Source organism: Ailuropoda melanoleuca, chromosome 16, assembly GCF_002007445.2.
Source record: "Ailuropoda melanoleuca isolate Jingjing chromosome 16, ASM200744v2, whole genome shotgun sequence".
NCBI lineage: Eukaryota > Metazoa > Chordata > Mammalia > Carnivora > Ursidae > Ailuropoda > Ailuropoda melanoleuca.
The window spans coordinates 4170086-4189218 of NC_048233.1; the positions used below are offsets into that span (position 1 = coordinate 4170086).

The 19133-nt window shown below is 58.0% G+C and overlaps 1 protein-coding gene across 3 annotated transcripts in view; it reads left to right on the forward strand.

The window, feature by feature from the left end:
- The window catches only part of TSPAN9 (tetraspanin 9), a 193376-nt gene extending 177186 nt beyond the window's left edge, over positions 1–16190 (forward strand). For all 3 annotated transcript variants that reach the window (XM_019793683.2, XM_019793682.2, XM_002914113.4), the window contains 6 exons: positions 8632–8823; positions 9216–9290; positions 9639–9740; positions 10339–10470; positions 10900–10983; positions 12635–16190. In XM_019793683.2, the coding sequence (XP_019649242.1) occupies positions 8632–8823; positions 9216–9290; positions 9639–9740; positions 10339–10470; positions 10900–10983; positions 12635–12706 (657 nt within the window). In that variant the 3' untranslated portion in view covers positions 12707–16190. The remainder of the gene's footprint in view (positions 1–8631; positions 8824–9215; positions 9291–9638; positions 9741–10338; positions 10471–10899; positions 10984–12634) is intronic.
- Positions 16191–19133: the final 2943 nt, after the last annotated feature.

Below are 19133 nucleotides of genomic sequence, written 5' to 3' on the forward strand. Positions count from 1 at the left end.
AACCCCAGCAGAGACAGCACCCCTTCCTACACTGGCACCCTGCCTGCGTATGTTACTGGGTGTGGGTGGCCTCAGGCTCCAAGCTGTTTCCTGTCGAGGGTTGACAAGCTCCGGAGTTCGGGGAGAAGACATGTCCAAGGGTCATCGCCCCCCTTCCCCCCAACTGTCCCAGCAAAGGGCAGTGTGCCAACTAGCTCAGGGAACAGAGCCTCTAGAAGGGGCCAGGGCAAAGGACCATCAGCTTCCCTCTTGGGAAGTCCTTCCCAGGCCTGCCCCCTGTCCCTTCAGCGTTTTAGCCGACTTCCTCTGGTGTGTTCCTGAAGAGGGACGTGAAGCAGCTGTGTGCTCTCCCGGGTGTCCCCTGTCCTGGGCCTTGAGCAGAATCTCGCTGTCAGGGCCTCCAGCCTCCCGCTGCCTGCGGGGAGCAGGATGGCAGGGGTCCGTTTGGGAAGTGCCAGGCTACAAATGCTCCTATGTGTCCCTTCTCCCCAGCACCCCCCGCCCCCCACACGCTTGGCTGGCCGAAGAAGGGCCGTGATGGTGGCGGGAATCAATGTTTATGGACTGGTGAGTGATTGCTCCTGCTTTACAAGGCTGGCAGGAGCTTTGTGTCATCGACTGCTCTCTGGCGTCCGGGCCACACATCATTCTGTGGTCCTTCTGGGGGCTGTTCCTCAGGCTTCCTTCCAACAGCCTCCGGCCCACTTTGGGCCCCCCAGGCGGTGCTGGGCTCATCTCTACCTCCTTTTTCACTCCCCCACCCCGAACTCCCTGCTCAGCTTGAGAAGTAGGAAGATGCTGGCACCTGAGGAAGTTGATCTGGGACCTGCTCTTTGATTGGAGGCTTCCAGATGGCTCAGAGGCTGGGGTGCAGGTGGCAGTGGGGCAGGTGAGCCACGGGGCTCTGCAGGCCTTTCTCCCAGACAGAGGAGTGGCTGCAGAAGACCAGAGTGTAAAGGGGCTGCATTGGGGTGGCGCAACGTGGACACCCCTTGCTCTACAGGCATCAGACGTATCAGGGACTAGGCCCACTCTTGGCACCCCTGTCCTGGCCTTTGAAGCCCAGGGACAGACCCAGACTCTCCCTGCCCCCAGGGCGGGTCAGCCTAGAGTCCCGCAGATGCCTTGGTTGGAGTGAGCCCCTGGGCAGGGCAGCTGCCCTCCGTGCTGAGGCCAGGAAGCCCAAACAGATGGACAGTGCTTCAGCAAGGCCGGCTTCCTGCCTTCCTGGGGTCAGAGGACACCAAGCCCTTTGGGCAGCCAGCTGGGGGCCAGGACTGCTGGTGCCTGGACCTTTACCTCCAGCCAAGACCTTCAGCAGGGGCTGTCCTCAAAGTCTCAAGTGGGATTTCCCTTGTCACAGACTCTGGCTGTCGTGTACTTTTTAGAGTTTGAGGGCACATGAGGTATTTTGATAGGACCCACTCTCAATGGACGGGGGGTTCTGGTGTGTTGGAGAGGGGGTTACCATGGTCTCTGTGTCTCTACAAAGCTCGCTGGAGAGAAGTGGACTCTTGAAACATAGTTTCAGAGCTCTGTGAACCTCCGAGTCTTGCAGCAACCAGACAGAGCAACCCTGAAGTTTGGCCATGTTTAAATGCTCTCTGCTAGAACCATCTGAGAAGATAACCTCATTCTGCAATAATCAAAATGTAACTGGGTTTTAGATATGCAAATGCTTTATGTAATGTTTATTTGGAGGAAAATTCAGCTCAGAAATATGGGTGTGATCTCCCTGTCACCTATGTAAGCTGGTGATATTGGGGGCTGCAAGGTGAAGTTGTGAAGAAATTGGAGGCTTGGAGAGAAAGTATGGGGTCAAAAAAAGAATGACCGAGGAGTCATGCTGTTTCACTTTATGCACAAGCTCAGTGCGGAGCCAAAACCATGGGGGGCTGCCCACCAAGCCAGGAGCGCTGCGGCTGGATTACTAGAAGTATAGAGCTCAGAGTGTAGGAGGTGAGAGGGGTATGTTCGCACTCTGTGCTGTCCCCTCCATCGCAGGAATTTAACTGTGAGTGTGGGGCAGGGATTAGACAAAGATGTAAAAGCCATGGAAGAGACCAGAAGACGACCCGGGAAAGCATGGTAGATACAGGCCTGCAAATATTTAAAAACCTGTCACACTTGTGTTTGGTGGGCTGCTTGAGCGAAACTGGGACTGATGTATGTCAGCCACAGGGAAGTGCGTTCTTGAGTGCTGGGACCCTGGGTGCGCAAGTGGGGACTGGTCTGCCCGGGGCCAGGGACAGCCTCACAAGGAGACTTCTAACCCAGTGTCTACCTCCCTTCTGTGCTGTGTTCTTCCTGCCTGCAGGGTGACTTTGGCAAAGACATTGTCTGGCTCCCTCCTTCCCCCCGTTATGGCTGTGACACTGAATGAGATGCAGGGCCCCTTGGAAGCAAGGGGTGTCTGAAATACAAAGTAGCCACCCCACTCCTGGTGCTGATGCAGTGTCCCTTTTCCCTGGGATGAAGTTCTTGGCAGGCTGGCTTCTCCCAGGGCCAGACTGGACCATTACTAGCTGCACGCTGTGAAATTAAAGTCGTTTCGGTTTTCTTTTTTATTCTCCACATCCACTAATTTATTAAATGCCATTAAACGCTGCACTTGGCCGTGTCTCGTAGAGAGCGCCGGGGAGTGCTGAGACCTAGTGTTTGAAAAGCTCCTGCAAAGCAGAGGGGGTGAGGCTGGTGGGGCACAGGGGCCGAGTTGGGGGCTCTGCAGAGACACATGAGGCCACAGGGATGAAAACAGCCAGGGGGCTCTGAGGGGGAGTGGGGCAGATGAGTGGGCGACTTACACAGGCGAACGAGGGGTAAGGGGGTGAGTTGGGAGTAACTTGGGGCACTTGGGGGTTGTAGGAGTAGAGATAAGGGGGTCATGGGGAGCTGCTTATTCAGGTGGGCTTGTGTGTCAGGGTCTGGTCGTGTTCCCAGGCTGTGGCCTGCTCAGGCCCTCCCACCCCCATCTACCCATCTGTCCATGGAGCAATTGTTGGTGTGGTATCTCAGGCATGTTCTGGGCCCTCCCATGGAAGAGGAATGGGTGACTGTGAACCTGGCCCTGGAAGCTGGTGTTTTAGTGGGGGTGGGTGACAAGTCTACACAGGAGGCTTGGCAGGTCCCCGATGTGCTGCCCTGGGCCCAGGCCTGGCCTAGGAGGTCGCCCTCAGGGAAGGCCACCCCTGCATGGGGGGACAGACTGTTGGCAGCTGTGAGCGGATGCAGGGAGTGGTGTTTTCTGTGCTAAGTCAGGGGTAGAAGCTCAGAAGGGAGGTTGGTTTGAAGGGAAATTATGGGACTCACCCCCAGAGAAACGGGATGCCCACATGAAAAATACGTAAGTACATAAGGCAGAAACATATATTAAAACTACAAATCAATAGGATTCAAACTAAAGAGGAAGAAAAATGCCATGGGGATAGTTGGCTAATTACACCAGGTGTAATAAATGAGGTGAGCCTGGAGTGCTTGTTTACTATATGGCCATAGCCTGGCCAGGCCTCAGTTTGCCTGGTGTGCATCTGGTGGATGGGCCCAAGGGTGACACGGAAGGTCCTGAGATGGCCCTCGGAAAGGGCCTGAACCTTTTCCCTTATGCAGGCAGCGAAGGGCCTTCGTAGGAGAGCCCTGTAGGAGGGACACCCAGAGCCATTGCCAGGGATGAGGAACTGTTCTAGGCTTTGGGGATTTAGCAATGAACAAAATAGACCCAAATCCCTGCCCTCATGGAGATCAAGGTCTCAGCAAATGCAAGGGTAGGACCTTGTTTTCTCGCATTTGGATGTGGATTTATTTGGGGGTACAGAATTGAAAACACTTAGAAATGCCCTCAGTTGGGGCAGGGGGCTGGGAGCTGGAAGGCTCAGTAGTCAGGAGGGTCTCTGGTCTCCCCTGCTGGAGAGGGGCGCTGACCAGGCCTGGACTGCACCACATTGGCTGGTGACCAGGTCGGTCGGTGCTAACTTTGGACAAACCCTGGTTCCCTGAGTCACCCTTCCTCACCCCAGAGTCTCTTCCTGCCTTGGGTTTGACTGTGGCTCAGTCCTCTCAGCTGAGACAAACCTTCTGGTTTTGGAAGGGGATTTTCCCGAATGCCACCAGCTAAGTAAGTCCTCTGGCTTTGGCTGTGGCACTGCAGGCCTTGTGTCCTTCCTGTGTGGGGCACCTTCCACGTAGGGCCGTTCTTCTCCCTCCTCTTCCACTCTCCCATTCCTGCCGCACCCTCCCTTGCTCTGGCTTCAGAGGTCTGCTTCCTGTCTTCTTACCCTCCTGCCCAACAAACCTGTTCTGCCGTCAACTGTCAGCTCCTCGCTCCTGCCTGTTGCCATGCACCAGACATCGGCCTCTTCCCTGCTCCTGACCGGATGGAGTCTTGTCAACTCTTTACTCCTCTCATGTTTTATTGTCCCTTGCAGAACCAGGACGCTGCTGCAGCCCTGGAGGAAACACACCAGGTTCTTTCTGGCTGTCTTCTTGAGGTGATAGCCAGAGGGTGGATGCTGGCATGGGGATGGAGCTAGGGCAAGGTTTCTGGACTTCTCTCTGCATTTGGGGCTGGGTGTTCTTTGTGGTGAGGGACTGTCCTGTGCATTGTAGGTTGTTTGACAGTAACCCCGGCCTCTACTCACTCAGATGTCAGTAGGAGCTCCCTACTCCAAGTTGTGAGAGCCAAAAATGTCCCCAGGTATTGCCAGGTGTCCCCAGAGGAGCAAAATCACTCTGGGTTGAGAACCACTGGGCAGGGACATGATGGCACCATGTCTCAGGCTTGGCTAAGCCCGTGCTGGCAGGGACCTAAGAAGTTCTCTAGCAAAAGCCCACATTTTAAAGGAAATTGGGCCTCCGAGAGCTAAAGCATTGTAAGGTCACACAGAAGGGCAGCATGATGAAAGCGGCATCTCAGGGAGAGGAGTCAGGCAGCTCTGTGCAGCTGGGCTGAGAAACAGGCCAGAGGCAGGAAGGGGAGCGTGGCTGGGACCTGGCCGTTGAGGCTGGGGCCAAGGCAGTGCCTTCTACCTGTTGGCCCAGGCTCAGCACACACTCCATGGTCTCCTGGAGTAAGGATATGGGAGAGGCCCCACACCAAAGACCAGGAAACCAGGTGTGGGCCCAGCCTGGCAGTGGGATGGCTGCCTGTCCCCTCTTGCTATCCTTATTGTTTATGTTTTCTTCCTGCCTGGAGGCTCTGCTTGTGGGTCTGAGAAGGGAGCAGAGGCTTCATCTCAGCAAGGGGAGCCCTGATGGTATGGAAGAGTAGCAGTGGGGTGTGCAGGAACCCCCCCAATTGTACTGCAGGGGTGTCATTCACTCAGCAGACATTGTGTGCAACACACCCTAGGACCCTGTAGGCCCCAGGTCTCACCTGGGATCTAGCCTGGGGCGTGGTGGGACCTCAGACAGGAAGTGAGAGGGAAGCAGGTATGGGGACAGAGCCACAGGTCCCTTCTGTGCTGGAGGGAAGCTCCTGGGTGGGGCTTTGGGAAGCTTGCAGACCAAATCAAAGAATGTGGAGCATGAAGCCAACCATTTTGAGAGAGATGACCAGGCCCTGGGAGTTTCTGAGCTGTTGAGGTTTTCCCAGATAGAGGCTCTCAGACGTCACGGCAGTTCTACCCAGGAGGGAGATGGAGAAGGGAGGTATAGAGGGGCCCCTGCCCGGCCCACTCCCCGTGGGAACTGGCTTCCGGGGAAAGGCGTGCTGTGAGAACTTTTTCAGGCCCAGGGAGGGTTCTTGGGGCCCCAGTGTCCCCACCACAGGGTGGCAGGGCCATCCTGCAGTCGAGGGGTCCCAACACCAGGTCTCTTTAGCAGGCTCCTCTACCTGCGGGGGGGGACCTGGCAGCTGCGAGGTTTCCTCTCAGTCATTCCAGGCTCTGGCTTTTAGAGCCATAAATCTTCAGCATGAAGATCCTGAATTTCCATGGTATGATTAATGAAAGAAAAATTGAGACGGCAGTATAGAAACTGACCAGATTGAAAAAAGTCAGTATGAGAAGTTAGATGAAAGTTTCAGAGCTTCTGACCCGGCCTGGAGCGCCACCTAGTGGTTACAGGGGTGGTGGCAACCATTCCCCCAGCAAAGCTTGGTGGATGCCCATTGACTGGGTGGATGCTCCTTGGCCGGGTGTGCCCATGCCTTGGGAGCCTTGACGTAGTTCCATGGGGACTGCTCCCAGGTACAGGGGGCACAGGACCACTCCACAGCGTGGGCGACCAGGAAGCTGCTGCTCTTACTCCCACTCCTCCCTGGCTGCTTGAGCCGTCTCTGCTTTGGTAATGCATGGGAATACCCCCATTTTTTTTTGTCATGCCCAGTCTAGATCACCTTTCTCGTTCCTCATCTATGAAAAACTACTCATCTTTTTAAGCCCAGCAAGTCCTGTGAAGCCTACCTTAAAAATAGGCCTCGTTATACTGCTGCTTACCACCCCTCCAGAGCCGTCTGGTGGAGGTCATCACCAGCCCGTGCCTGATCCCTGTGGTGGCCTCCTGATTGCTCTCCTGGCTTCCCCATTGCCCTCTGGGGCTGTCTCTGAACAGCAGCCAGAGTTATCTATTGGAAATATACATCATGTCACTCTCCAGCCCTCGGGCCTTCCCAGCACGCTAAAAACACCACCCACCTTGTCTTTACTGATGCCTGCAAGATCTTGTCCCATCTGTCCCCTGCCACCCCACCTCCTGGTCCCCTACCTTGTGTCACCTCCTTCCCTCTGTTGTAGCCACATGGGCAGCTTGTTCCTCCCGGGGTTAGCCAGGCTCCTTTCCACCTCAGGGCTGTTGCACGTGCTGTTCCCTCTATCTAGAACATTCTTCCACCACTTCCCCTCTTTGATTGGGTCCTTACTTAAATGCCACCTTTCTGAGAGGCATTCCCTGACCACTCTGTCCCCCAGTACTTTCTAACATCTTGCCATCCTTATTTTTCTTCATGGCGTGTGCCATCACCTGAACTTCTGTTTCTTGTTTGCTTATGGAACATCATGGCCCTGTAAGAACAGCCTGTTCATGAGACGGGGGCAGTTTGGCCGTGCTGCTCACCACCCCCCCAGCACTCAGAACAGGCCCTGGCCTTACTGAATGGGGGCTCAGTTTGCATGTGCGGGCTAGATAAGAGAAGAAAACACCACCTCCTCGGGGCAGCCTCTCCGTCTCCCACTTATCTTCTCCACACGCATGTGAGAACCGCTCTCTGCCTACTCGTGGCCTGCGTTGTCTTTGCTGGTCCTTCGGGGTCTCCTCTCTGGAGGTAGAGCAGCTTGGCAGCAGGGGTGCGCTCGATTCCTGGGGTCACAGCACAGCTCTGGCACCCAGGAGCCGCTCAATTAGTGCCCTTCTGAGACCAGCACCTGGTGCTGGCCACCTACTCCCCATGCTTTTTTCCATTTAAATTCTCACAGCAATCCAGAAGGCGGGCGATGTTATTCTCATTGGGCACACAAGGAGTTTGCAAGGTCGCACCACCAGGAAAAGCGGGAGCTGGGTGTCACATCCATGTCTGTGCCTGACAAGCCCTTACATGTCTGCTTTTGCCCTGCCTGGAATGTTCTTGTCCCCCACCTGCCCCAAGTCCACCCATCCTTTGGGGATTGACTGCCACCTCCAGCGGACATCATGGGCCAGGACAGTGGTTGCCTACTCGGAACTCCCGTACTGTTTGTTTGGCACCAGTGTATACCCTGGGGTCGATGCTGCTTTTCTCTTGCTCCCATCCATCCAGAGCAGAGGTCCCGGGAAGGCAGGTCTCTGAAGAGGTCCTAGCCCTTCTGGCATGGGACGCTGCAGGTACTCAATGAATATGGGCAGACTGACAGATTGGCCCCTCAGACTCTGTGTACTTGTTGGGGCTGCCGGAGGGAGGGAGTGAGGGGAGTGCCAGCTATATGGAGCATAAAATAGGGCAGCGGTGGACACTCATGGCCAACGAAAGTGAAGCGTCCCCAGGTGAAGCTGGTGGCCTCGCAGCCCCAGGGGCACCGCGGGGGCGAGTTGGTTTCGGGCCCGGAGCGCTGGCTGCTGGCTCACATGGGGGGATGGTCAAGGCAGTGACAGATTCCCAGCCAGCCTGAGGAGTTCCTTCTGCCTCCATCTGTGGGAAACTTGTCCTCTAGGCTCCTGAGAATAGTGGGCATATGGCCCTTCTGGATAGGGCAGCGGGACACAGTCATCAGAGGGTCTGACTCTCAGAGACTGGACTCTGAGATTCTTCCCAGCCCCTGAGACAAGTCCTTACTCACTTTCCCTGCCCACTGTGCCCCTCATGCCGGGGCCTCTCTGCTGACAAGGGCGACAACCACGACCACCCAACCCCCCACGCGTGCCTGGGACCTTCGTAGTTGTTACAGGATTCTGCCTGTGTCTTTTAGAATTGGGTCCTCAGAGGGACTGAAGGTTTGTGAAGCTATTGTGATGCCATTTGCCAGACCGGGAAACCGAAACATGGAGAGACGGAGCTTTTGTCTGGCCACACAGCCGACGTGATGTGGGCCCGTGGCCACATCTGACCCGCAGCCCCGTTCTCCCCTTACCCAGTCGCAGAGTGGGGGTGGGGCCGTGCAGCCTTCGGGGGTGCGTGGAGAGGAACACACGAACGGTGCTGATCTAACGGCCTTCCTTTCTCTCCAGCTCTGTGGCTGTGGGCTGCTTGGAGTGGGCATTTGGCTATCCGTGTCCCAAGGCAACTTTGCCACCTTCTCCCCCAGCTTCCCCTCGCTGTCTGCAGCCAACCTAGTCATCGCCATCGGCACCATTGTCATGGTGACGGGCTTCCTCGGCTGCCTGGGGGCCATCAAGGAAAACAAGTGCCTCCTCCTCAGTGTAAGTTGGATCCAGACCCCCCCACCCACCCAACCTCCTGAACTCTGATCTCCCTGCATTTGGGCCACCGACACAGGCAAGGCCTGGGACGACCATCAGCCTCCTGGATGCCCAACCTGAGCCCAAGATAATCGTTTCTAGAGTGTTCTTTGCCTGACCACACCCCTCGTCCTCATGATTGGGTATCCCTGCCCTACGTGTCCCTCCGACTCCTCGGTTGGCCGTCTCCTGAATCTCTGTCCCTTACCTCCCTGGGATTCCTCACAAGCAGCTGGTCTGTCCAGTACCTGGGAAGCCCTGTCTAGATGCCCCGCCCCCTGCCGTCCTTGCGCGCACCCCACCCCCAGCTGTGACCACTCCCATGTGCCCACACCTGGGCTTTCTCTTCCTAGTTTTTCATCGTCCTGTTGGCCATCCTGCTAGCAGAGCTGATCTTGCTCATCCTCTTCTTTGTCTACATGGACAAGGTGAGCCTTACAAGAAGGCAGAGGACATATGGGGTGTCCCTGGGGTGGGGGCAGGGCCAGCCAGAGGAGAAGCACTGACAGGGAGGAAGGGAGGAGGGAAAATGGAACCCGGGGACCTAGGAGAGGCCTGGATGAAAGGTTTGGGTGGGGGCAGCATGGGGAAGGTGAGTTTGGGGGGCAAGGGGGCTTATTACCTGTGTAGTCTTGGGAAATAGAATCCTCTGAATTACCCAGGGAGGCAGTGGACTGCCTCTGGGACTGGTGAGCTCCCCGTCACTGGGAGTATTCAAGCATGGTTGTGTTGACCCCTTGGAGGAGGGATTCAGGTGTCTGCCCTCAACCTGACAGGTGAATGAGAATGCCAGGAAGGACCTGAAAGAGGGTCTGTTGCTGTACAACACAGAGAACAACGTGGGGCTTAAGAATGCCTGGAACATCATCCAGGCTGAGGTGAGCGACCGGGCTGGCCACGAGGAGGGGCGGCGGGGCCTCCGGGAGAGCTGCCGGGTGGCGCACCATACCGCGGATGCTTCCCGAGAGGGACCGTGGGGACTGGGGGAGGGTGAGCAGGATCTGGACACGGGAGCGAGGGCCTCAATGGGCACAGGGAAGTAGGAAGGACAGATCATCTTGATTTTAGCAACAGAGTTGCCTCCCTGACGGTGGGTCAGGCAAGGAGGCCCTGATTCTAAGAGGAAAACAAGTCCCTGGGGACGGAGGGCGGCCGGCTTGGGACGGTCCCCAAAGCAGAGCGGGTGGGGTGGTGGGAGAGCAGAGGGCTGAGCGCTCCTGCCTGGGGTCCGAGGTCCGTGCCCAGCTCAGAGAGGCAGGTGGGCATTACCTGCTCTGCGCTCCGGCCTCCAGGGAGGGGCTGTCACTTCCTTTTTGGATCCAGCTGTGGCCCAAAGAAGGGGCCAGAGGAGGCCTTTGTCTCCTCTGCTGACCTGCAGGGAGGCAGCCTTTGTGGGACTGGGTTGGTCTGGGCACGGGAGGCACAGGGGAGGACAGCGGGCTGTGGCCATCTGACCCTGCGCGCTCGCACCCACAGATGCACTGCTGTGGTGTCACCGACTACACGGACTGGTACCCGGTGCTGGGGGAGAACACGGTGCCCGACCGCTGCTGCATGGAGAACTCCCAGGGCTGTGGGCGCAACACCACCACCCCCCTGTGGAGAACGGTGAGGCTGGACGCCGCTCCCCGCGGCCTCTTCCCAGAAGCCAGTGTGGGGGACCGTGTGGCCAGAGGGCACCTGTGGGGAGGGGCGCCGGGGACACCAAGGAATTGGCTTAACAGAAGATGGGGTGGGGGACACACAGGACTGAAGCCAAAAGGCATGTGGACCATAGGGGGGCTGGACCCACAGTTGGGAGTGTCAGAGGGTGGGGGTTGAATGGGGGTCTGAGGCTGTGCAGTGGGGGCTTGTAGGTAGAACCCTGGGGGGGAGGGGCAGGGTCTGCTCCAAGGCCGGAGGACCAGGGCTGAGGGGTAGGGAGGGACAAGAGGAAAGGGCAGGGACAGGGGCAGGAGGGGAAGTGAGGTGGGGGCTGGGCAGAAGGGGACACTCACCGTCCTGCCACTGCCTTAACCTGTGGTCCGCGCTCCCCAGGGCTGCTATGAGAAGGTGAAGGTGTGGTTTGACGACAACAAGCACGTGCTTGGCACAGTGGGGATGTGCATCCTTATCATGCAGGTAAGAGGCCTGTCCGGAGCCTCGCGGCTCCCGGGCTGGAGCTGAGGCACGCACGCACGCACGCACACGTTAAACAGCTGACCCAGGCAGCCTGCAGCCCACGCACGCTTCTGCTCTGCTGTCCCGAGGCCTTCTCTTTCAATGCCTGTCCCAACCCTGCAGGCACAGTAGGGCCTGGTTTCCTTGGCATTCCCTCCGAGCCTTGGGCCCAGTGCCAGCATTGCACAGAGCTCCTGTGTGGGTTTGCTTGAGAACACGCCTGCCGTCCTTCCTGGGGCACTTCCCTCGGGACTGAACTGAATGAAAGCCGAGTCCTCAGGTAACACGCGTGAGCACAGGCTCCACGGGCGGCCGTCCCGGATGCATCGCCTGTGAGATGTTTATGAGCTGGGCAGGTTGCCTTGCCTCTGGGACTTAGTTTCCGCATCAGTATGATGGGCGTGATCACCGTGCCCCTTCTTAGCATTGAGTGAGCTTAGGGTGTGTCACGGGGTGTAGAGCAGGACCAGGTGGCTGGGAAGAGCTCTGCGGGGGTTCGCTGTTGTCCGCAAGCACTCAGTGAGCAGCCGCACTTTGCGAGTGCTAGCCCAGCTGCTGGAGAGGGACAAGGAGGGAAACCCTGCCTCCCTTCCTGAAGACAAGGACGGCATGGCCGGAGGGGAGCAAGAGCCCCCTGGCCGTTCTGGGACGAGCATTGCCTGGGCCTCCTCCTTTGTCCATTTCTTTATGGCTCCAACCATTTATGAATGGCTCCTCCGAGCAGGAGTCTTCAGTGCCCAATTCCCCTGGGAGCCCTTGAACTTGGCTCACCGGTCCATGAGAGGGTAGCTGACACCCTGCATGAAGTGATCTTTCTTGCTTTAAACTCTTGGGCCTGCAGGTCTGACCATGTCCGATTTATCTAAGAGCTTTCAAGCTCAGCAGATGAGCCCGCCATCGTTTTTGCAGTGCTCTGATCATGAGATGTGTGCACAGGGGCAAGATTCCATTTGGTATCGAGATCGGGGTGCCTCTCAGCTGCCTGTGGTCCCCCTGGACCAGAACCAGCCAGGGTCTGCTCCAGTTATGCGCAAACACAGAGCACGAGAGCCTTGCGGGCCACGCCATGTCTCCCGGGCCCCTGCCTTATGGCGTGTGCCCCCGGCCCACTCTCTGTGGTGCCCGTGAGGCCACAGGCTGGCTTCCTCCTGCCTCCTGCGTGGCTCTGGGTCAGCACCCCCGTCAGGATGCAAGAGTTGAGGGAGCACAGATGGGCGTGAACGTTGTCCTAGGCACGTGAGTGAAGACATGTCTGCTGCCTCCAAGACCTCATGTCGTGTATTCTGGACTGAATGGAGCGATTTGGCATGGGTTTAATGTTCTTGCCACCTTCCTGGCCCCCTCCACAGTTCCTCGGTAGCGACCACTCAGGACCAGGTCCTTTGTGCCTTCTGTCCTCACCACAGTCCTCGGAAGTAGGCAGATTTCTGAGCCTACGAGGTGTGTGGTATCCTGTACCAATGGCTCTGAGGGGCTGAGCTCCTGGGTGTGTGACTCCTTCCGCCAGCAACTTTCAAGCCCATGAGTGGTTGTCCCCACTTGCCCTGGGGGCCGCGCGGCAGAGCCCAGGCCGTGGGCTTCCGTCCCAGGCCCTCTCCCCCTTGTCTTGCAGATTCTGGGCATGGCCTTCTCCATGACCCTCTTCCAGCACATCCACCGGACTGGTAAAAAGTATGACGCCTGAGCCGGCTGGCTGGGAGCACCCCGGCCCCCACACAGACACTGTGCCGGGAAGAAGATTTGAGCTTTGTGTTGCCTGCTCGTGCTCTCCAGACTGCTGACCCCCGCACCCACCTCCCCAGCCCACCGCCCCCAGCCCAGCCCTCCTCAGCCTTCTTGGTGGATGGAGGGCCAGGGAGGAGGAGCTGTGGAGGAGGCGCACACAGACCTTGGGGTGCTGGGGGCGCCTGGGTTCCTGCATCTGTGTATTTGCCAAAGAAGACAGGGTGGGCCGGGTTCGTGCTCCAGGAGCCCCCCAGCACGGATGCGTTTCTGCACCTGCCTTTCCTCACCCTGACACTTTGTCCCCGTGGGGGTGGGGAGCAGAGTGCTCCCTCCTGGTGGACAGATTGCCCAGAGGAGGCCACTGGCGTCCATGGCCACCCCCGTGGGGGAGCTGGCGGGGGCGGGGGTCTGACTGCCTCTGGGCACGGCCCCCGGAGCATCTTGCCCAGGCTTTTTATACCTTACAGTGTAACTTTTTTATTTTATTTTACTCTGATTATGATTATTCAGGAATATTATCCCTCAGATAAGTTTAGGGTTAGCTTTCTGATTTATAACTTTTTACTGCGTTGATTTCTGTAATGGTTTGATTTTTTTTCCCCCCCGAGGGTAGGGGAAGGTGGGGAAAGAGGATGTCTGTCAGGTTTCAGTCAGGACGAACCACTGTGCCACACTCAGGCCTTGAGGTGAGACGCGCCGGGCCCGGCTCAGGACGCGCTGAGCAGAAGGGAGAGGGGGCCAGGCAGGGGGATGGGCGTCTGTGGCCCGGGGGCCTGGGAGAGGCGCGTGGGGCAGAGGGGCATCCTGTGCAGGGGTGAGGCCTTTGCCGATGCCAGCGCCAGTGGCCCGGGCGGTTGGGAGTCCTCTGGGGGGCTGGCGCAGTACTTCACGAGGAGCTTGGCCAGGGCTCTGTGGGTCCTTACATTTCACTGATGAGCAGTCTTCCTAGTTTCCCTTCTTCCTTCCTCCTGCCGTCTGCTGGCTCGGGAGGCTCCCCCTTCCGCCCCATGCGGGCATTCCCGCGACAGGTTTTGCAAACCCCAGTACTTTCACAGACATTCCTGCTAGAAACTCTCGGACAAATACCTCTCTAGTTCAGATGCTGCTCACTTTCTCACATTGCTTCTGGAAGGGGAAGCAGTCCTGATGTTTTGCTGCTCAGACAGTGGCAGAGGACCCGTGACCATCAGGAGGGGAAGGTGGAGTGGGGCCCACGATCATTCCAGCCACATTCACTGGGTGGCAGAGTCCCTGCTGAGGGGGTGGGGGAAGGATGGCCCTGGGGTCCCGGGACCCTCATCCCCTTCCTTGGGGTTCACATGGTGGAGTGGTGGCGATCATGTCCTCTGTGGCCCTCAGGAGAAGCCCAGAGAGGTCAGACTGGGTCTTGCTACAGTCGCCCCAGGAAGCAGGCAGCCTAAGTCACGGAATAGGAGCCCAACAGGCAGGGTGGGGCATCTGACTACAGCAGGGGCCCCCGTAGGACTTCATGCTGGCCTAAGGGAGTGTTTTTGCAGTTAAAAAAAATAAAGTCAAGAATTCAAGCGACTGAGCTCAAAAAGGTTATCCACTAGCCAGTTAGGTTTGGTGCCCTTCCCCGATGGGGCCTCGTGTGGGACAGCTGCCTTTTTCTTGCACCTGTTGGCCCAGTCCCTTGATTTCCCACAAGCCCACGTCTCCTCTCCTGCCTTCACTTGTGTGTTCCAGAAGCTGAGACCTGGCCTCCCAGCCAGCAACGCCTCCACTGGCCTAAGTAAAATACAGTAGGGACCAGAAGTACAGAACTTTTGGTGTGTTGAGGATTCCAGACTTTGGGGGGTGAGGCATGGAGAGTAGGGTGGTCTCAGCGAGTCAGGCAGAGTAAAGACCACCCCCCTGAGACAGGCGCAGAGGTACCCCTGGGGACGCTGGGAAGGTGGGTCCTTGGGTGGAGAATGGGGCAAGCACACGCGTGAGCCAGACTGCCCTCCCAGGTCTCCTGGCGCCGCTGTGTTCCTGGTCTGCCCCGGGGCCTCCCCTCCGCAGGGCACAGAGCAGACCTGCCACCGCGGCAGACAGACGCTCAGCAAGCAGGCCCTGGCCTGGCCGCCTGGGACTCGGTGCATGAGGATCCTGTGCTTGGGGCTGGGGGTGGGATGGGGCGGGCTCAGGCATGCCTATCAATGCAATTTCAATTTTTGTTCAAATCCACAGCAAAAGCCTAACACCCAGGGGACATGTGCATAGCCTCCCTGGCAATCTTACGTTTCTGGGGCTTCGGGGGCGTCCTCTGGCCCTGGAACCTCGGCCATAGTCCCTCCTCCCCCCCAGTGCCCCCTCCGCTCACCTGTATGTCCGCCTTGTCCACCGTCCCCCAGACTGCTTTCCTGCCTCCCCGCCCCCCGTGCTTGGCTGTGTAGGCATTTGACTGAGTCTCCCCTGGGTGGAAGGCACGAGTGGTGGGGGGTGCTCTTCCCAGCCCCTTCCCTTCCTGCAGGCTGGCACCCACAGCCCAAGGAAGGCCACACCGTGTGATATGTGTGGGGTGGCCCCGTGTCTTCTCTTCCTCCTGACCGTGATCTCAGTGGGGCAGGATTACCTGAATAATCCCTCTCACTTGGGGCTTCCCTCACCAAGTTCAGAGTGAGTTCAGTCAGCTCTGATGCAGGCAGTTCACCAATTCGACTTAGAAGGTCAAGGTTCTGTAGACAGTGTCAAGGGCGTGCTGGCCGAAGACTTGGCCTTTCCTGCAGCCATCTTGCAGAGGAGGTGGGCGAGCAGGGACCGAGAATTACCTTTGGGGAGGGACTGTAGCAGGTGTGGGGGGCGAGTCTCCACCTCCATGCCCCAGCTGGAGCACTGTCACCCCTTCTCCCCACCAGCATGGGCCTGCATCTTGGGCTCTCACTCTACGAAGGTGGCTCGCCCCACCCCAGACCCTCACGTGGATGTTCTGGTTTGACTTGGACCCAGGTGGCCATCCCTCCTTGCTTTGGTGGCCCCAAAGCAGTCTAGGTGGCTGGAAATGACCGTCCCCGCCTCTGCAGCCCCCTGCCCACCCACACTGGTGGAGGTGCTAACTAGCAGGGACCTGGTGTCGGACGGGAGCTGGGTGCCGGGTTCCTGGAGCCCCCCCTTCGTCCCTCCACCCTCCGCATCCAGCCTCCCGTGGTCCTGGCCTCCCATCTCGCTCCTCCACTCCTCAGCGAGGCAGTGGTCCTGGCGGGTCCTGGCCTCCCTGCCCCTGCCGGGCACCCGAGGGCCGGAGCCGGGGGCTCATGCCCACACCCCGCCCAGCCCCGGGAGCGTGGGTGAGCAGGGTCAGCTCGCTTGTTGGGTTCAGATGCACTTTTCTGCTTGCGATGCTGTATCTGTGCGCTTCCTTCATCCTGGTCCTGGCTTTCTTGAACACCATGTTTTTAGCATGTTTTTAAATAAAAACTGATAACATGTCAAAAGCACAACAGGTGACCTCTTCGTGGTGTGTTTGTGTTCGCTCAGCCACGACTGTGACTTGACTTCTTGCGGTGGTTGGTGTGAGGGACAGAGAGACGGATCAGGCACTGGCCCTACCGTTTGTCTGACAAAACCCCACAGCAAGGACTTCCTCTCCCCTTCTCGGGCCCAGGTTCCAGGTCAGCTGGGCGCAGTGGGGCTCAGTCCCCTCTGTGGTGCCCCTTGCCCGGTGACTGGATGCAGGCCTGGTTGGGGACCAGTCCCAGAGGCCCGAGCTCTCTGCAGGAAAGGTCAGCTCCTACCTTGGTGTCTGTCACTGGTCACATGTGGCCAGGCCTGTGGGAAGGCCTGGAAGTGTGTTGGGGGAGGGGCAAGGAGTAAGTCATTCGTGGCTTCCCGTAGGGGCAGGGGCTCTCGGGTTTAGGTATAGTGTCTCCCCAATCCCTCTGATGTTCCTGGGGTCCATTTGGGGCTGAATGTCTTCCAGGAGTGGGGGGATCACAGCATGACTTGGCTCAGGCTGTGCTCTCTTGGGGGGGACTCTGAGACAGCCTCGGAGAAGGCACGGGAATAGCAAGTCAGTATGACAGGTCAGTGGGGAGTGGGGGGATGTTTCCTACCACACGATCCCGCTGCTACTGTGGCCTCACAGTGTCCTTGGTTGGGTTCTGGCATGTGGAGCTGTCTTGGCTGGCACAGTCACAGGGACGAGTTGCAGGTGATAGGAGGTCAGGGGTCATCCTCATCCGGGCCACGTGTGTGTGTGCATTGCTACACATATACCGGGCTGATGTGGGAGCCAAGAGTGAGTGTGCGGTGTGGGCCCGGTAGCAGGAGGGGGCTTCTCTGGACCCCTCCATGTGTGGAGGGTAGGCTCTCTTCCTCTTCCTCAAGGCAGGGGTCAAGTTGTCAGGGAATTGTCCCAGAGCATCTGGCTTTGGGATCCCGTCCTGCAGCTGCTGTGTCCCAAAGCCTCCGGAGGTTTGCTGAGGAGTGAGAAGTAGGAAGGGACGCTCTGTCAAAGGTCCAGCTAGACTGGGGTTCCTGAAACCCTCTCTAAGGAGATGTACCAGAGGGGACCATATGGCCGTGGAGTTAGGAGTTAGGCATGAACTAGGGGTGGGTGATCCTCCAACATCCTGTGAGGACTAACCAAGTCATAGGTGTGGGGGTGGAAGCCACTTCATCTCTGCCCAGCTCTGGCTCCTGTCCCCCAGCCTATGGACACCCACGGGGATGCTGGCCAGGTCCCCGTGCTGTCTGCTTGTGGGGGACAGAGTGAAGTCCCCTGGCTCCCAGGGCCATGCTCTATTAGCACTGGGCTCTGGTTGGGTGAGCTAGGCTGTGCTAAGGTGGGCTGTGCTGGCTGGCCAGGAGAGATGGTGTTCTTACCAGGACAGGGCTGGGCGCTGTTTATCACTAGGGATGTCTAATGACTGGGCTAGAGCCTTCTGGGATGGGTGCTGGGCTCTTCAGCCCATAGAGGGGGGGCGAGCTGACCCTGGGGGCCCTTCCTTGGTGGGAGAGCTGCCTCCCCATCTGCGCTCAGCAAAGGGCACATGGGAAAGGATGGCTTGCGAGCAGCAAAGCAGGCTTGGTACCCATGCGAGAGCGCCTTCAGACCAGGGCTTGCAGGGACAAGACGCTTACCCACACGAAGACATATTGAATACTACCTTGGGCCAAGCACCTGGGGTAGAATGATGAAGGACCCAGACCAAACCCTGCGCTTACAGAGCCAGCAGCCCGATGGGGACCACAGAAAACCAGGGTTGCAACTCAGTGCTACGATCATGCTATTCACGGGGTGGGCGAGGTGCTGACCCCAACTCGGGGAGGCAATGTCACAACTGGGAGGTGAAGACAGCAGTTAACCCGACAAGGATTGGAAGGTGTGCCCTGCTGATGTCGTTGGAGCGGGCACATGGAGCAAGTGTGAATGGAGGTGTCTGGAGAGAGAGGCAGCCACCAGACCACGAGGTACCAAGCCAGGGGAGAGTTTGAACTGGAAGCCGAGAGCGGTGGGAGCCTGCTGACAGGCTTGAAGTTGTGTGTGTCTGGCTCAGACCTGCGCTCGGGAAGGATCCCTCTGGTTGCGGCGTGGAGAGTGGTAAAATGGGACACGGTGGATGCAGGGACATCAGGGAGGGGCTGTGACAGTGACAAGTGAGAGACGAGGGAACCCACAGGGAAGTGTCAGTGGGAGGGAGACCAAAACAGGAGACATACAGGAGAAATGAAAGAGTTGGTGATTAACTGAATTTACCGGGGGGGGGGCAGAGCGCCAGGGGAGGGAAGAGCATTCTTGCCATTCATCCAACATGATGTCGGTGGCCCTGGACAGGTAGATGAATAATTGCACCAAATGGAGGATGAATGTGTTTCCGGGCTCGGTGCTCGTGTGCAGCCGGAGACCAGCGTGGTAGAATTAAATCTCTCCTCTTGTTTGCATTGAGCTTCACAGCTTGCAAAATGCTTTCATATACGTTATCTAGGTTTCTCCTGACCTCAGCTATTTCATCTGCTGTCACGCCACCTGAACTTTCAGCGTTAGAGATGGGCCATGTCCGGGTGAAGAGCACTGGGTTCAGAGTGGAGGGCCCGAGTTCTCACTCTGTGTGTGCCGTCCCTGTGAGCCCTGGGCTCTCACTGAGCTTGTCCTGCTCTCATCACCTGTACGAGGAGGACAGTAACTATTTTCCAGATTTGCTCTGAGGATTAAATAAAACCATGCGCGTAAAGACGTCCGGCTGGTGCCTGGACCAGGGTAAGCGCTTGGCAAGAAACTGGTCAGATCTGAGTTCTCAGGAGTCCCCAGACTAGAGGTGGAACCCCAAGGAAGAGCATCCCCCTGGCTGAAAGCTGGGGACACAGAATAATCTGGAGAGGGGAGTCGGTATATGGGGGGTTGGTAGTGAGCTGTGGAACAGAGATGTGTGGGCTCGGGGCGG